The sequence below is a fragment of the Gracilinanus agilis genome, chromosome 2 (genome assembly GCF_016433145.1).
Source record: "Gracilinanus agilis isolate LMUSP501 chromosome 2, AgileGrace, whole genome shotgun sequence".
NCBI lineage: Eukaryota > Metazoa > Chordata > Mammalia > Didelphimorphia > Didelphidae > Gracilinanus > Gracilinanus agilis.
This window is the reverse complement of record NC_058131.1, coordinates 669,799,712-669,818,991: the sequence shown is the minus strand read 5'-3', so window position 1 is coordinate 669,818,991 and position 19,280 is coordinate 669,799,712. Positions and strand designations below refer to the sequence as shown.

At 38.3% G+C, this 19,280-nt stretch overlaps 1 protein-coding gene across 1 annotated transcript in view; it reads left to right on the top strand.

The window, feature by feature from the left end:
* Nucleotides 1–708: 708 nt before the first annotated feature.
* Nucleotides 709–19,280, top strand: part of KAT6B (lysine acetyltransferase 6B) — a 244,452-nt gene continuing 225,880 nt past the window's right edge. The window contains exons 1-3 of the mRNA XM_044659049.1: nt 709–1,046; nt 12,887–12,956; nt 16,069–16,954. Coding sequence (XP_044514984.1) covers nt 16,334–16,954 — 621 coding nt within the window. The 5' untranslated portion in view covers nt 709–1,046; nt 12,887–12,956; nt 16,069–16,333. The remainder of the gene's footprint in view (nt 1,047–12,886; nt 12,957–16,068; nt 16,955–19,280) is intronic.

Here is a 19,280-nt window from a genome sequence, read left to right as displayed (position 1 = left end):
GGGAGGGGACGCGGAGAGGGTAGTGACATCGCTCCACCCGCACCCAGCCCGGGGATAGCAGCTCTGAGGGTGTGTGGGGGGGAAAGGATGCGAGCCCACAGGCGGGCGAGTGATCGCCCAGGACCGGAGGGGGGGGACTAGTGGGGGGGTGGGTGGCGAGTGTAGAAGGGGGCGGGTTGGAGCGCTTCGGAAGGCACGCCCGTCCGCGCGCTCCACCGCAGAAGCTGGCGCCCGAGAACCTCGAATTTTAACTTCTCGTCCCCGCCCGCCCGCGCGCGCTCCCGCCCGCACCCACCCCTAAATCCTGCGGCCGCCGCCAGCGATCAGCTCTCACACAAACTTTAGCTGCGGGCTAGAGGGATTGTAGGCGAGCTGGAGGGGGTGGGGTGTAGGGGGAAGGGGAGAGGTGTTGGTGGAGGTGATGGTGATTGACGTCTCCAGCAGCCAATAAGGTCAAGCACTCCTCCTAAGAGATGGCCTAATCTGTTTCTAGCGTTGGAGGGGGCGGTGAGATGGAGGCGGAGGTGGTGCAGTGGCTGGGCAAAAGAGAGAAGTTCGGCCAATAGGTGCGGGCATGAGTGGCCCAAGCATGTTGCTGATTGGCGGTGGCAGCGGATCCTCCCTGGGGGCGGCGCCCAAGGAGGGGACGATGGGTCGAAGGGCGTGCCTATGCAGAGAACAGATGACCGGCAGGAGCCTGCCCCAATGGGCTGCAGGTTGTTTAGTGGGCGGATGATGGACAGCCTCATAGGCCAACGGGTGGCCTCGAGAGTCAATGGTATTGTCCAATGGTGCAGTGGCAGGGCGGGGCGGCGGCGCGGGTTTAATGAGACTCCATTGGGCTGTAATCAGTGTCATGTCGGATTCATGTCAACGACAACAACAGGGGGACACAAAATGGCGGCGGCTTAGCTCCTACCCCTGGCGGCGTCGGCAGCGGTGGCGGCGGCATTGGCACTTCCCCCAGGCAGCAGCCGCGGCTTCTTCCTCAGGCAGGGGCAGCGCCCCCGGCAGGCGTGGAGGTGGCGGCGGCAGCAGGCGGCCAGGTCTGTCACCCGCCCCCCACTCCTGCGCGCCCCCAGGGGGAGGAGACTGGGGAGGGAGGGAGAGGGCGCGCGACGCCCCTCCCACTGGCTCCTGCAAGAGGGTCACCGAGGGGCCGCTTGAGGTCAGGCTGTCCCCGAGCGTGACGGTAGGGGGCGGGAGGACCGGGTGTGTGAGAGGCCCCGCCCTCTTGCATGAGCCTCAGGGGCGGGGCGAGAGCCTCGGAGGGGAGGGGCGAGAGCGAGGGGGCGTGGTTCTGGAGGCTGGGAGGCTGGAGCTACTAGTCTGGGAGGGCTTTTTGAAGAGGAGCGTGCTGGGTTGTTTGGGGCACCCTCAGCGGGGCTGAAGGCTGGGAGCGGGGCGCACGAATGTGTGTGTTGAGGGAAGACATGTGTAAGAGATGCTCATTATTACTCTGCCAGACAATTACTAGTCAGATAATCCCAGGGCTGTGGGAGGAAGCAGCCTCGAGCATTTAAAGACCAATGGTGGGAGGGACCGGTGCAGGCGAATTAGGTGGATGCATCGAGGGTTCTGCTGGGTAGCGGGTGGTAATAACAGTATGAAATTGTAACAATAACAGTTCAAGCATTCATTTAGCGCATTCAGGTTTGCAAAGCCCTTTGCACTTGCGATCTCTTTTGGCCCTCACAACCATTCTGTTGAGGGAGGTGTTCTTATTGTCCCCATTTTACAGATGAGGAAATGTCAAGGGACTTAGTCCAAGATCACACAGCCACCAATTTGTGTCAGGGGCTGGAGACACACACCCTACCCCATGGCTGCCATCTAGTTGCCTACAGTTATGAGAGATGTCATTCTAGAACAGGGGAAAGAATGCTTCAGGAACCTTGAGTATTGGATAAATGTCAGCCATTGACATTTGCCTCTAGTTAGAATATAAGTTTCTTGAAGGCAGGGTCTGTTCATCTCTAGCCCTCTAGCATAAGTAGCTGTTTAATAAGTATTTAGTGATTGGTTGATTGCCTGGAGATCAGAGATCTAGAAGGGGTGGATCTTGGATTTCCAACCCCTTCTTTCTACAGATGAGGAAAGTTGCCCAGGTTGTAAGTGGCTGGAATTAGAACCCAGGGCTTTTATTTTACCACCACCTCTCATTCAGCTTTCTTATCAGTAAAATAAAGATAATAATACTTGACTTGTTTAATTTAAATTGCCAAGTAAATGTAAATGTTATTATTAAGACAGTTCTTGTTATGTAACTGAAACTGTGGAGTTGAGGATGGGCATACCAATAGGATGTGTATCTTCAGGAATGGGAGATCCCAGTGGGGCTGTGAGAGTTGTCTTGGGCTGAGGTTGTGGTTTGGAATGGATTGGGTTAGGACACATTAAGTGTTTCTACTGTGAAGAAGTTTCTGGATTGTAATTAGTACATAGGGAGACAGAATTTTTTTTAAAAGAATTTGTAAGTTCCTAGCCACTGTATGCTCAGAGAAACAGTAGAGGAGGCAATGTGGGAAATGTGTCCCACTCTTTGTGACCCCATGGTCAATATAATTATAATCCATGAGGTTTTCTTGGCAAAAATACTGGAGTGGTTTGCCATTTCTTTCTCCAGTGGATTTTAGGCAGAAGCTAAATGGTTTGCCCAGTGTCACACAATTAGGAAGTGTCTGAGGTCAAATTTGAACTTAGGTGGTTCTATCGGCCATTGATTAACTTGTTGGATTTTGCAAAGGTCATTTCATTTCATGTTGCTGAGTTATTTCTTCACTTGGCTTGTCCTAAGATGGGTTAAGGCTCTTTCCACTATTCCACACTCCCCCCGCCCCCCAAAACATGTAGGGGAGGTTGACAGGCTGAATGTATTCTGATGGAAAAAGCAGAAATTTAGAAGAGGAAAAATTGAGATGTGCATCCTGGAAGAAAAGTAAGGTAGATAAGCAAGCTGGATTTGCTTGATGGACATGATTGAGTCATGTGGACAACTAAAGGTGAGTTAGCAGAATGTAGTTTTTATAATAGGACAAAGAAGGATAGACACTGCAGGTTGTTGTCACTACATAGAGGTTTGGACTTGGAATCAAGAAGACTAGGATTTGAATTTTGCCTTACATACAAACTGGCTGTCTCTTCATCTCCTTAGCCTGAGTTTTTTCATTTGTAAAATGAAGAGTTGGACTTGATAACCTCCAAGGTCTCTTCCAGGGCTCAATCTAGGATCCTCGGTCTTGATGGTAATAATAATAGTTCATTATGGCTTTAAAGCTTATAAAGTGCTTAACACACCCTTTCCTTTGATCCTCACCACATATCTTGTGATACAGGTGCTGTAGTTTTCGTTATCCTCACTTGACAGAAGAGGGACCTGAAGCTGAGAGAAATCAAGAGAATGATACGGTCACACAGTCAGTCAACAAACATTTATTAAACACTTACTATATGAAAGACACAATGCTAAGCACTGGGGTTACCTGGATGAGCATAAAATAGTCCTGGCCAACAAGGAATGTCCATTTGAATGAGGGAGATAGATAACATATAAAGAAATGTCTTCATCTAGTAAGTGAAACTCTCTCCACGGTCTGGATTGCTTCTCATGTATTTGGTTTAAGGAGAAAGGGAGCATCGGAGGTCAGATTGGAGAGGACAGCACTTGGGTAGAGCCTGGTGCTGGACTCTAGGTTTCTGCCTTGTTGGGCTTGCAGTTCTGTGCCTGTGTGTTGGGGGCAGGGAGCCCAGACACAATATAAAATGGGACATTGTTAATTGTCTAAAAGAGGTATGAGCCATGAAAAAGTGGTATTTGAGCTGGGTCCTGAAAGAAGGGAAGATTTCAAGAGGAAGTGATGTACTGAGGTCATTCCAGATGGGGAAGTGTTACAGAAGCTGGAAATGGGGAAGGTGGCTCAGAGGCATCGACCAATCCAGCTCTTCAAAATTCAGAATACAGTTCCTAGAGGGGAGCGATGCAAAATTAGACTACAAGGACAGGATGGTGGGAATGGAGTTTTGATGTGTAGTAGCTACAGATATGTGATTGGTGAGTAGGAAAATTCAGAGAAATTTTGGCAAACCTATCAGGATAACTCTGAGGGTTCATGAATCTAGAATTTTTGAGCTCAAGGCAGCATGGCTAAGTGGATTCCACAGTGCATTTAGTTAAAATAAGGAGGACCTGGGTTAGAACCATGCCCTAAACATGTATTAGCAATAGGATTTTGGACAAGTTCTGGGCCTCAGTTTTCTCATCTGTAAAATGAAGAGAATTGGGCTTGATGGTCTGTCTCTAAATTTAAATTTAAGATCCTATGGCAAGAACAGGAGATGGATTGACTGGGAATGATTACATGTTGTTGGAGTAGTTAGGGATGGGGAGTTAGGTTAATAGTTCTTTAATTTTTAAAGGAACTTCCTCTTTCTTCTCCTTTGTCTTATGTCATTCTCCTATGAAAGAAATGGCAGCATTTTCATATTTTAAAGAAGTGAAAGTTAGTATCTTTGTCCATTTTAAAAATATTAGGATATTATTAACATGATTTGAGAAAAGAATTTTTGCTAATAAACCAGATTTTGTGTTTCAAGAGTGCAGAGTTGCTGTGGGGTGTTTCTCTCACTGCAGAATCTGATGAAGTCACCCATTTCACACAACTATTATACAGACATAAGAAGGTAGAAGGTATCTTGTAGATGTCCCTCAGAGGAGATGCAGAGTTGGAAGAGATTGTCCATATTCAATAAAGAGAACTAGGGAGGGTGTACATTTGTTGCAGCTGTTTGTAGGGATCTTTTGGACTATTATGATAAGTTCCAGGCCATCCAGCAATAAGGTGGTACTGTTTTTTTTAATTGCCTTTTTTTTTTTTTTGGCAATAGATAAGTATTGGTGTGAAACCTATTTGAGGTAAAGAAGAAATGATGGTTCGGCCTAAGTAACCAGATGGTTAGTTGTAAGGGAAGTTTTGATGCATTAAAAAAAAATGTTTGCATTTCTGAAAAACCTTTCAGATGGCTTATTTTTATATTTCCTAATAGTAGTTATCTTGTAGCAGACCTAGTGTCATGTGTAAATGTGAACAATCAACAAAACAACAAGCAAGTGCCTACTGTGTGCCAAGCATTATGCCTGACATTGGGGCATACAAGAAGCTTATGCCTTAGCATGTGAAAAAAGCATGTACATATATAAGTTAACCCCAAATATGTTGTACGAAATAATTATAAGATATTGTGAGGGGCACCAGGAAAGTGTCCTTTAGACCCTCTTGAAGCAGGGACTATTTTTCTTTTTCTTCTCTTCATTTTTTCCCCTCAATCTTAATCTTCAGTCTGAAGAGTCAGTTGTCTGCTTTTCCTTTTGGATGATGGTGAGCAGATTAAAGTCAGAAAAATCATGCTTTTCACCAATAGGTTGTACATACATTCACTGTCTTCAATTTTTGTTTTAATTTTGCATCAGACTTTTTGGAATCTTGGTCTTCACACAGACACCAATGAAAAATAATTTTGTTGCTTTGTCTCTAGTGTGAACTGAAATTCAACAAATTTGACAGTCTTTTGTTAAACATCTGTTATGTATATATATGCAAGGTACTTTGCTAGATTCTGGGAATAAAAATATTTATTTTTAAAACCAACAGTTCCTACCCTGGATTCTTAGGGTCTTAAATCTAAAGCTGGAAGAGCCCTTTCGAATTTACCTGGTCTAATCCCTCCTTTTACAGATGAGAAAACCAAGACCCGGAAGTGTTTAGTGACTTCTTTAAGATCCCGCAGGTATCAGGTGTCTGAGTCAGGATTTGAAATTAGGTCTTCTCACTACTGATCTAATATTTTTTCTACTGTACCATGCTTCCTTTCTCCCAAAGAAACTTAATATTCTGCTGGCCTTTAAGAATCCAGCACAAAAAATACATGAAAGATAGTTTCAGGAGGAAGGGAATACCAACAAGTTGGGGAACAGAAAAGGTTTTAGGGATACTGGAAGTGGCATCTTAACTGAGCTTTTAGGGATTATAAAATATGAAGGTGAGACGGAGAACAATAGGAGGCTTTTGGAATAATCCTGGTGAGAGATGATAATGGTCTGAAATGAGGAGGGATATTCAGGAATGGGAAGAAGGGAATGCAGGTAGGAAATGTTGTGGAGGTGGACTTGATGGTTGATTGGGGATGGGATAGTAAAGCAGAAGGAAAAGAGAGAATGATTAGAGATTGTGAAGGTGGATCACTAGAAGAACAGTAGTATCCTAAATAGAAGTAAGAAAATTAGGAATTTTAATCCTAATAGTTATTAAAATCACATACTTTGGATAGCTTATCTTTTTTCATCCCAAACCTTATAGAAACCTAATTTGTTATTCCTCTTTATTTCTGAAGATACTATATTGAAAATAGCAACTAGTTATGAATTAGAAATGATATTTTCAGAATCACCTTTATTAAAGTTTAGATATTAATTTAGCTTGGCTCTTTTTTTCTGATTTTCAAATATTAGCTAGCCATAAGATGGAATAGGTAATTTCGCCTCCCCAAAATAACATGCTTTACACTTGGTTGATTATTTTGAATTTTTTAAAACCCTCGCTTTCTGTCTTATAATCTATATTGGTATTGGTTCTAAGGCAGAAGAGTGGTATGGGCTAGGCACTGGGGGTTCAGTGACTTGCCCAGGGGCACACAGATAGGAAGTATCTGAGGCCAGATTTGAACCCAGGACCTCTCATCTCTAGGCCTGGCTCTCCATCCACAAGGCAGCTAGCCACTCTGTTCAAGCATCCTTTCTAATATAGCATGCTGCTTTTTCCTGTTCCTGTGCAATGTCCCTGCCTGCATTTTTTTTTACCTTAAAAAAAGAGCCATGGAATTCTGAATGTTGAAAACCTTTCAGCAAGTACAAGGAGGCTTTCTGCAATGCCTCTGGCTGGGCCTTCTCCAGGCTCTGCTTTCTAGGATGAGAAGTTCTTGGCTTCATGGGGGCATCCCTCCATTTCTGTAGTCCCATAAAACTGTTGTAACTCATCCTGCCTTGGACTCCTGGGCTGCAGGATGTTGGGGCACACAGAGTGGAATTCATTAATTGTTTTAAGTACCCTGTACAGCTCTGGGTAGAAATGAGGCAGCCCCTGCCTTTGGGAAGCTTACAGCCAATTGGGAAGAAGCAGAACCTGATATCTGGTTACACACCAGACTCAGCACACTGGCCAGGGCTTCTCAACAGGCTTCCAGTGCCTTTGGGCACTCCAGGAGGATTCTGAAGGAGATGGAGAAGTCTTTATAGGACAGGAGGGGAGGATGGAGGCATTCCCAGAGTGGGGGACCCTTTGCCCAAAGGAAGAACCCAAAGTCCAGTCTGGCCAGACCATAGAGCAGGGAGAACAACGTGAAGTCAGCTTGGAAAAGGAGCCCGATGCTGCCTCGTTTGGGCAGAGAATTAAAAACCAGAGAGGCAAAAGGAAGCTGGGACATGCTCAGTCCTTTGCTGTAGGAGTATCCATTTGGAGGGAGGCAATTAGGAACCTCTTGCTGGAGCCTGGTGAAGGGTGATGAGGGCCTGAATGAGGGCAGGGAAAGAGAAAAGGGCCTGATGGGAAGTAGATTGTGGGCATAGAAACAGAGGAGTTGGCAGCTAATTGGCTGTGAAGGATAAGAGAGAAGGAAAGGTTTAGAATGAGAGCCCAGGGTCCATGAACTTTTTTTAAAAAGTGTAATAATTATATTTCAATAGAATTGTTTTCCTGTCCTCCTGTGTATTTTTGCATTTAAAAACACCATTTTGAGAAGGGTTTCACCAGACTGCCCAAGGGGTCCATGACTAGAAAGGAAGGTTCACACCCCCGGTATGAAAGATTGTGGCCCTGGGTGAGGGGAAGGGGTGTGCCACTCCCTTCCTCAGAAACAAAGAATTTAGGAGGGAGGAGGGTGTGGAGGGGAATGAGGAGGAATTCCCTTTTAGATATGTTGGTTTTGATGTGCACCCGGAGTTGGGTACTGAGGGAAGGAGAGGTGAGGGAGATAGAGGCAGAGGGAGGAGGAGAAGGGAGGGAGGGAGAAGTGGAGGAAAGTGGGAGAAAAGAGAGAAGTATGTGTTTAGGGCAGTTGCTAGTCCTGGGGGTACATCCTCAGGAGGTGAGATAAGCAGGAACATGAAGGAAGCCGAGGAAGACTTGGTAGGAGAACCAGAAGTGACTGGAAAACCCAGGGATGAAATGTTGCCAAGGAAGAGAGTTTAGTCTCCCATATCAGATGCTGCATTAGGGGTACATGAGAATGAAAACTGAAAAAAAGACCATGGCATCTGGCAGTGAAGAGATCATTGGTAGCTTTGGGGCAGAGCAATTTCAATTGAGAAAGGAAGTTGGAAGCCAGAATGCAAGGACTTGAAATGTAAGAGAGGAAGTAGAATGAGTTTGTAAGGTGGGGGAGTAGTCTGGAGAATTGGTAGTCAGGTGAAAGTTTTTTAAGGATGAGGGATGTTTACAAGCAGTAGGGAAGGAGTCAATGGTTAAGAAGAGACTGAAAACCATTCCTGACTATTTTTTTATAATTTGGAACAAATACTCTGGAGTAAAATTACATTTAGTTTCCTCATTCATCATTTAACATATGTTCTTCTCTCCAAATAAAATTTTTGTTTTTACATTCTATGTTTAACCAGAAACTTCATGGGTTATTTTAATAGATTGCTGCCAATAGCATTTGCTGTACAAAATCAGCATTGCTACCCCAAGATAGACATTGCTTTGTGTGCTCAAGTTACAAAATTCATTTGATACACCTAAAAATAAAAATTGATGCATAAAATTACATCCAATAATGTAAAATAATTTAAATAGATAAAAGAGGTTGTAAAATGATAAGGATGTCTCAAACAACTTTCCAGAGTTCTTAATAATGCCTTATATAAAATGATAAAATAGTTGAAGGAATCTGTAGGCAGTTGTGAAATTTTATCATGAGATTGACAATAAAATGTCTTACCATTAATCCTTGATTGTCTCAAGTAATGGAGGACAAAATAAATAATTTACTAATAATTTTTAAAATTGATAAAACTTTGTTTTCTATCAACAAAATCAATGAAAGCAGCTAAAGTGACTAATTTTAGTTCCATTTACTTTATTCATTTATTCTGCAGGTCTTCTCATAGAGTACATAACTTTATTAGTCTTCAATATAGAAAGTCTCCTACTGATCCTTAGCTTAAAGGTGCTGGAGTAGTTGTAGTTTGAAGAATGGAGGGGATCTAGAAATTGCTTTGGGACTTCCATACCTCTTGCTCCCCCTTTCCCCAGTTTCATGTATCTTTGTTTTTTATTTCCTCAGATTGTAGTCTTTAGGATAAAGACTGTCTTCTTGCTTTTATGTCTCCTATAAAGAAGGAACTCAGTAAATGCTTGCTGGTTAGTTAATATCTTTTAATCTACCTCTCTCTGGTCTTAAAAGCAGAGGTCTTTAAGGAGAAATATCTTGTAAAGGATGATATGAAAGTTAACAGATTAAACTTGGTAATTTTTTAATGTCCCTCCAAAAGCGTTTAACTATACATGGAGCTTTGTGGTAGGGAACTGAAAAGGGAAGAAAGAACTTTCCTTTATGAAGCTCCCCTGAAATTGGAAAGATGTTTTGACTAGGTTTTGTTAATCTTCATTTGGCCATATAACAAACTTTGAAAAACCAAATGGATGTAAAGTAAAAGTAAGCCCTCTGGAGCTGTTAACTGGCTCTGTGGTAGAGTGCTGGACCAGGATTCAGGAAGACAACTCTAGTTCAAATCAGTTCTCAAACCCTTACTAGCTAAGCAAGTCACTTAACCCTGTGTGCCTTAGTTTCCTCATCTGTAAAATGAGCTGGATACCCCAGTATCTTTGTAAAAACAAACAAACCCAAATGGAGTCATGAAGAGTCAGACACAACTGAAAAACAACCAATGGGTAAAATAAGCACTCACTATGGATCTAATGTGCTAGGCACTGTAGGGGGTGAGGGGGATACAAAGATGAAAATGAAACCATTTTTTGGAAAGTAAAATTCAAAGTGAGACAGCCTCTTTGCAAATGAATTTTGGTTTTCTTGATTACTATTTTTTGTGGAACTATATTCTCATGACTCTAAAGTTATGAAACATTGACATGATGTAATATTTCAGTACAAGCTTAGAGGAGCTCCCCTGTAGAATTTATGGCTGGCTTCTTCTGAGGTAAACTTTTCTGCTGAGAATAGGGTTGATGATTAAGTAAAAAGACTTAGCATGCTGAAAACGTAGTGTTAGACTAACCATTTCTATGGAATTATTTAGAATAGTTCATAAAAATGATGTAAAAATGTTGTAAATATATAATTATTAACATGATTTTGCAATAAAAATGAGCAAAATGGAGCACTTTTTTTTCTTTGCACAGTGCTTAAGACTTCTAAACAATACAGTTTATTTTGGCATGTTATAAATCCACAAAATTAATTTGAATGATCTACTCATCTTTGCTTTTTTTTTTTTTTAAGTTACTTTGCTAACAAAAACTTCAAATGTATAAAGACCTAGAATTGGACAATGTAAAGATTATCTGATTTGGGCATTTTTAAACTTTAAATTTTAAAAGTAAAGTCATTTCATCAACATCTTAATATTGAAAAATTTTATTTTTGGAAAAAAATATAAAATTCAGGCCCTTTCCTTGGATTGTTGAGGTAGTTTCCTGTCTGATCTTTTGCCTCAAGTTTCTCCCCTCTCTAGCCCATCCTTCACACAGCTACCAAGCTGATTTTTCAAAAATTCAGGACTGAAAAATGCAGGTCTGATAGTGTCAAACCCCTACTCCTAACCTTCATTGGCTCCCTGTTACCTCTAGGATCAAACATAAATTCTTCTGTTTGACATTTAAAACTTAATAATCTGACCCCTTCCTACCTTTCTAGTCTCCTTTCATTTTTCTCTCCTTCAGCACATTCCATACTGACGTTCTTTCTGATCCCCACTCATATTCTGTCCCTACCCCCATTCTTTTACCCTGGCTGCCCCCCTCACCCCTCAAATGCCTGCCTTCCACATTTGTGCCTCTTGGAATCCCTGGTTTCCCTGCAGACTTAGCTTTTCTCCTTGAAGCCTTGATCTCCTTTGCTCAGGAATCTTTAACCTTTGTTTTAGCCATAGACCTCTCTTTGGTAGTGCAGTGAAAACTATGAACCCCTACTCAGAATGAGTTTTTAAATACACAGGATTATAAATAATTACAGTTCATTCAGTTATATTCCAATACAGTTTTTATACATAGGTATGTATTAAAAACTATTTTATATATATATATAAATAAAATAAAATGCCCCTATTTTGTCTTAGTAACAGCTGTTAAGACAGGACAAGGATGAGGCAAGAGGGGTTAAGTGAATTGAACCCAAGCCCTTCCTACTCAAGGCATCTACCATGCCACCTAGCTGCCCCTCAGAATATTTTTAAAGAAAAGTTCACGAACCGTCCAACTAGTAGTGTCCTCCCTCCCAAACTAACTTGTGTTCTTTTTCTGCATATTCTGCATTTAGAAATATCACATGTATTTATGAATTCCTTGAAGTCAGGGACTCTTTAGTCACTTTTGTGTCTGTATCCCCACGGCACACAGCACCTGACTTTGTAGAAGGTTCTTAAAAGTGCTTGTTAACAGATACATTTAAAGTGATCTTTTTATTCTGTAAGCAGTTTGAACCTCAGGTGAAACATATTATAAAATGTCACTACTTTGAAGGGAATCAGGAATGGGTAATACTAAAAAGAAAAAACCCTAAATTTCATCAATTTGCAACTTTGCATTCTGTGCCCCATTTTTAATGCAGACACTTTCCATGCTATCTGTTACTTAGGCTAACATTAAAATTAGTTTATGTTATATTTCCTAATCATAAGCCATCTAATGATGGAGAAAGGGAGCCCAGGAGCACATTGTATTACATTAAAAACTTGTCCGAGATAAAAAATTTGTCATGGTTACATTGCAGTGTGGTTAATAAACACTTGCATAATCGAGTTGTTTAGAGATGATTTTTCCTTCTCCTATTTATGTTTTCAATACAGAGATTTCACCAGTAGCCGAGAGCTGCCGAGTTACATCTGCTCCTGCCTAATTAACTCTGCTGGTTGGTGTCAGATGAGAGCTAATTTCGAGATTAAATTGAAGAGAGAGAAGTTGAGGGAGGGGAAAAGGAGGAGTTAGGGTTGCCTGGTTGTTTTATATAGGAGCAAAATGCAGTTTGCAATAATCACTTTTTAATTTACTTAGGACTTTTGAGAAAACAATCACTTTTACAGAATATGCTTATGTCTTATTTATAAACAGCTGTAGTTTTGAATAAAAAATTTATATACTGTTTTCTTAGATTAAAGTGCTTGTGGTTTATCTTTATGGCATAATAAATACTTGGGTCTGGGCAGCCTCTGGGACCATGTATATGAGACAGAATAAAGGAAGCTACTTGAAAATTAATGATAATATTATTTGTCAAAAGTCCTTCCTCTGGTGAAAGCAGTACATACTTCCAAAATATTTAATATTTAATAATTTAATAAAAATTGAAGTTTTGCTCATGATCTTTCTTCTTTCTTGTTCTTATCTTTTTTAATCCTGACCAGTTTTATACAGTTGTGTCTACTTTTTTTTTTTTTTTTAAGGAGATAGTAGGGAGTATATTAGACTACTTTCTGAAATCTGTAATTCAGAAAAATGGATTGTGGAAGTCTGAAATAGTTAATATAATGAATAATGTGTTAACAGGCAATTATGACTCTTGTTTTTTTTTTGTATGCTTATAGATGTTAATAGTTATTTTCTGAGTTTTAATTGGTTATTTTTATGTCAAATTAAAGTTTATTTTTTCCCCCTTTGGTCAGATTTGTCTGAAGAACTGGACAGTCTTCTGTTTTGCCACAAGCTATTATACTTTGAGTTTCACTACACCTGGTAAATCTCTCTTTACTCTATTTTTAAAGATATGAATGTGAGTCCTAGTTAGATTTGTTAGTAGTTAACATGAGGAATTGTTTTAATTTAAGCTACCCAATAGCATTTTAAAATGTAAACATTTGACATTTTGTTTGTGAGGATGCATTTATGGAAGTTCACCATTTTAAAAAGTTTCATTTTAAAAATGTTTCAATGTTTTAAAATGTTAAAAAAATTTTTTCATTTGCTTCTATGACCAGAATATCAAAATTCATATTCTCCAAACCACCTTTTAATGTGGTTTGACTTTAAAATACTACTTTCAGTGAGCATTTCCCTGTCTCTTAGAAGTTCTATTTTGTACAATCAAATGAAATAATTTGTTACTTATACAGAATATGTGATAAAAGATGAAGTAATTAGGAAGTTGTTAAACTTCTGATTAAAATTTTTTTGATACTTTATTTTTTTCAGTGATATAATTTTGTTACCCTTTGGATATCACCTTTCAGGTGAAGATAATTTCTTATATAATAACATATCCAAAATTACAATACAAAAAAATTTAGAAGTCAAACAATAACATAAATATTATTACATATTTTACAAACATAGCACAAATTTTTTCTGTCAAATAACATCATTTAAGTTGAATAAATGTCCAAATTATCTTAGTAAATCACTTCATACGTTTAGCAATTTGACATTCTATACTAATCACATTCAAAATTTTCTGATTAAATTTTTGCTCTAACTCTCTGTACTTCAGAAAATTTAGCTAGCTTTTTCTTTTAGACTACTGATAACATAAGAACAATTGGTGTTTGATACTGCAGACATTCATTAAAGTAAACATATAATGCATTCATTGTAACAGCTGAAAAATGTGTTCATAAACAAAATATATTTCAGGCCTAATATATTCATCTAAAACTTGGGAAAAAACATAAAGAAGCTTATTAAATTTCGCAGAAATAAGATGCAGAAATATTAAGAATAATTAATATGTTTTATAGAAACAAGATTTAGTATAATCTCAATTGATTAGACTTGGTTATCAAGGTGAAATTTTATAGGGTTAAATATAAGGCCTACATTATTATTTTAAAAATCAATTGTTCAAATATAAGTTGGAGGACACATATATTCATACTTCATGTAAAAAATAGTTTGGTTTTCATTTGACTACAAGTTCATTACTGAACTAATAATATGACCAGCCTGCCAAAACAGCAACAAAAAAATTCAGTCTGCATTAATAGAAATATTTTCACTCATTGAATCAAGGAAGATAATAGTTCATTTGGAATATTAGGTTATGCTCTAAGGACCACATTTTGAGAAGAGCATTAACAAAACTTGAGTTCCTGAAGGAGAGGGGAGCCATATGATATAATATGAGGGGTCACTGAAGAAAGTGGAGTTGTTCAGCTTGGAGAAGAAAAGACTTGGGGGGAGGAGGAGGTGGCTGTAGTGTCTTTAGACATCTGAAGGTCTGTCATATGAAAAAAAGTGAATATTCTTATTTTTTGCTTATCTAGAGGTCAGAGCTAATATTAATGGCCAGAAGTTATATCATGGCAAGTTTCTACTTTATATAAAGAAAGGATTTTATAGCAATTAACAGAATCTAAATTAGGGGTTGGCAAAATAGTCACCAAAAAGCGCAACATGAAAGGCATATTTTAAAATGTATTATTTGTAAATGTATGTATTTTAATGTCAGAAAATTCCTCTTCCTCTAGCATGTCCATATTTATTTTGTGACAAGTTTAGTCTCATTTGTTACCATAAAGGCTCAAAGTCTTTGGTGGATAGTAACACACAGGAGGTACAATTTTCACACCTTGCTTGAGGTTTCACAGATCCAATGCTGACAGATTTTTTTCTCACAGTAGAATGAGCTGTTTCACAAAGTAGTGAGCTCTCAGTCACTGGAAGTGTTCGACATTGTTCATGACCATTTGTCAAGGACAGAGACGGAAGAGATTCCCATATTGGGTAGAGGTTGAGCTAGGTAACTTTCGTGACTCATTCAACTTCAAAGTTCTATAAACTTAAGGGAAAACAATTCAGTTTTTAGTTTAAATTCATTCTAGTAGTTGAGAGCCAAAGAAGCTTCAGTTGCACATTTTTAACATAGTTTAAAGCTAATTTCCTTAAGTATTTTTCAGTTGACTTATGGTATTTTGGAATCATCATCCTCATCATTCAATGTTGAAGTGTATAAAGCTTTGGACATTCTAACTGGATCAAGTTTTGGAGGCAAATTGTTTTTTTCCTATTTTAGTCAAGCCACTTGAGACAATTTTATTTCATTGTTTTGTGAGACATCTTTCAAAGATTATCGACATGATTATTGATAGTCCGATAATTGGACTGGTGCTTTATGATGTTTCTAGGAATACATAGTAAAACACACATGAGTATTTTGGAGGTAAATAAGAGCAAAAGTGGTCTCTGATGTTCTTGTTTGCCCTGAGCAAGTTTACCCCAAAATGGATTAGCTTTCTTAACTGGGAAATGAAATTAACCAGAACACACAGTTACCTCATTGATAGTCAATTTAAGTTGTTGCTGTATTATTCTCTTTAATAAGCCTGATTTCTTAACGTGTGAATTGGAGGTATAACTATGTAAACCCATGTTATTAAGATTTCTATGTTAACACAAGGATGAGAGAAGTTGATAACAAATACAACTGGATATATAGTTAATTCTGTACACATTTTAGCCATCCTGCTCAAGAGAAGGGATGAGGTCTTATGTCAACTTTTGATTACTACAACAATGACCTGCACATAGCGGTTGCTTGAGGGTTTTTTAATTTAATCACTTCTATATAGTTAACAATATCATTTTCATTATTATCTGTATATTTTGAGATTATATAATTATGATTACAGCAGTGGTTATTTTGATGATAGGAAGGTGGAATATTCCTAAATAGTTATGAAAATAGTCGTATAATGGTTTCTGTCACTTAAAAGATTATTTCATGGGATTGAGGAAATTTAGAGATCATCTAGTCTATCCCCTCTATTTTATAAATGAAGAAACTGAGACTAGATGATTTGCCTTGCTTTTAATTTATGTTTTATTGAAAGACCTTTTCTTTTTGCCTTTTAAGGTTTTGCTTTCCTGATTAAAGATGTTCCTAATTTGAATCCAGTGTTTCCATTTGGTAAAAAAAAAAGAAGAAAAAGAAAAATCTTAACATTGTCTGTTTATGACCTTTTGGATCACTGAGGTAGCATGTTTGGAAGATGTTACTTCACAGTGCTTGGAATCCTCTCAATCTTTTGGAGGTAAATGACGCCTACATTTGCAAGTATTGTTAAAAATCTAAGAACCTCTATGGGTAACTCTTGGCTGGAAGAAAACATTTGTCAACCATGGTAAAACTTGCAAACCCACTTTACACAGAGTGGATTCTTGAAGCGATACAGAAAGTGAAAAAACAAAAGCAACGACCATCTGAAGAAAGAATCTGCCATGCGGTGTCTGCTTCCCATGGACTAGACAAGAAGACTGTTTCTGAACAGCTAGAACTAAGTGTCCAGGATGGATCTGTTCTCAAAGTTACCAACAAAGGCCTTGCATCCTATAAGGACCCAGACAATCCTGGACGTTTTTCATCCGTTAAACCAGGCACTTTTCCTAAATCTGCCAAGGGGTCTAGAGGATCATGCAATGATCTTCGAAATGTGGACTGGAATAAACTCTTAAGAAGAGCAATTGAAGGGCTTCAAGAACCAAATGGCTCCTCCCTAAAGAACATAGAAAAATATCTTAGAAGTCAAAGTGATTTAACAAGCACCACCAACAATGCTGCCTTTCAGCAGCGATTACGATTGGGGGCCAAACGTGCTGTAAATAATGGGAGGTTATTGAAAGATGGACCTCAATATAGGGTAAATTATGGTAGTTTAGAAGGGAGTGGAGCTCCAAAATATTCCAACACTTTTCCATCTTCCCTCCCACCTGTCAGCCTTCTACCCCATGAAAAAGACCAGGTAAGTGTAGAAAGAATGATAAAAACAATTATTGTGATTTGTTTAGTTTTAATTGGAAAAAAAGGAAAATGATGAGTTTGTTTAATTAATTAATTTTTATTTTTTTGGTAGCTGTATTCTAAAATTTGTTGGTTGAGAAAAATTTAAATTGTTTGAATTGACACTTCACATGATTTAATGTGTATAACTAGAGGGACTGTGAGAAATTATTAAGTTTATTCTATTTCAAGGTGAACAAAATTCTGAACATCCAAGAGAGATAATTTTCTTCTTTTTGTTTTGTAACTGCAGAAAAAAGAGATTCTGAATACTTTTTTATTCTAGAATTTCATAGATGCTTTACTTAAGTATCTTAGAAAAAAAATCTTACCTAAATCCTTTTGCCTCCATTTAGGTCTACATTTTTGTCTTATCCTCTTTAGATCACATTTATAGCTGTTCAGTCATGTTGTATTTTTTCACATTTTTTTTTCACATTCATTTAAAGACCCCAGAAGAAGCAGGGATTCTTAAACTGGGGTCTGTGAGCTTATTTTTTAATACTTTGATAATTGCATTTTGAATGGAATTAGTTCCCTTTGTAATCCCCTGTATTTTTAGCATACATTTTAAATTATTTTTAATTTAAAATATTAAAATATTTACTAATAATAAATAAAATAAAATGATAAAACTAAAATAAAAATATTTAATAATAATAAAATATTTAAATATTTTTCTGAAAATGGCCTCATAAGGATTCACTGGAATGCCAAAGGGGGTCCTTGGACACAAACAAGGTTAAGAACCTACTCTAAACCAAATCTCTTGGTATTTTCTAAGCTTCCTACACACTGTAGTAATAACATATTTATGACTTAATCTCTCATATGCCAGAGCTTCAAGTTTTCCCAATGATTGTGTGGATAGTCTTTTTCAAACTTAGTGTTAAAAATGCTGGCCATGCCATCCAGCAGTAAAATGAAAGTTGAAATCTACATTAAGGTAATATTGTTGTAATTTCTGGAATGTTTAGGACAACTGAGTTTCCCAATTCATCCTGTGGCCTGTCTTTAGAACCACTTTTTGCACAAGAGAGGCAGGAAATTGGAAATAAACTATACCTTTTTTTTTTTACTTGATTAAGAAATAATTGGAGACTTAGTAATATAAAGTTTTTATTTGTGGTTTTTGGTTTTTGTGTATTCTGTGTTCTTTCTCAAAGCAAGATAAATTATAGGGCAATTATTAGAAATTATTAATACAATAAGGTCTTGAAGTTACAGTTCCTAGAATGTTTCACACATGGAACTCCTCTTTTCCACGCCTATTATGTTTTCATAAAAGGGAGAGAAATGTACCATAAGGAAGTTATCTAAGGGGATTCAGAAACGTTCCTTTCCTGGTACATAGTAAGCTCTTAAAATTCTTACTGATTGGATCAGGCTGGGAAATAGGCCTTGAAATTTTGATTTCAATCCTTATATACTTCAGGGTTTTGAAGTTAATGAATAAGAATTAATTTTGGGGTAGGGGGAGGTTAAGTAATTCCATCATTAGTTTCTATAATATTGATTGCCCACATGACTTTACTCCCATTGAGAATCATTTAATACAGTATCATGATTAAAACCAGCATAACTTTTAAGGAACCCCACTATTTAATATATTTTTCTCCTTAACTTTAATTATTCTTTATTGTCATCCTTGTTAGTCATATCTCCATTCAGCAACTACACTGGTGTTTTTAGTCTAAAGGAAAGTTCATGGTGAGATGTGATTCGCATTGGTAGTTGTGTTCAATGGAAAGAATGATGGCTTTCAAATCAAAGGACCTGGGTTTGAATCCTGGCTTTGATACTTTCTACCTGTGGAACCTTGGTTAAATTCCTTTATTTCTCTGGCCCTTACTTTTTTTTTTAAAACCCTTATCGTCCATCTTGGAGTCAATACTGTGTATTGGCTCCAAGGCAGAAGAGTGGTAAGAGTAGGCAATGGGGGTCAAGTGACTTGCCCAGGGTCACACAGCTGGGAAGTGTCTGAGGCCAGACTTGAACCTAGTACCTTCTGACTCCAAGCCTGGCTATCAATCTACTGAGCCACCTAGCTGCCCCCTGGCCCTTAGTTTCTTAATCTGTGTAATTAGGGGATTAAATGAGGTAGATGACTTCTAAGATTCCTTATATCTCTAAATCTCTAATCTTATAATCTTTAAGGCTAAAGTCACTTATTTCTTCACTTGCATTTAAATAATGCTGATTAAAATGATCTTAATTGCTATTGCCACATAATAATAATGGTATGTTGGGAAGCAAGTTCTATAATCATTCTAGTTAGGTGCAATTTG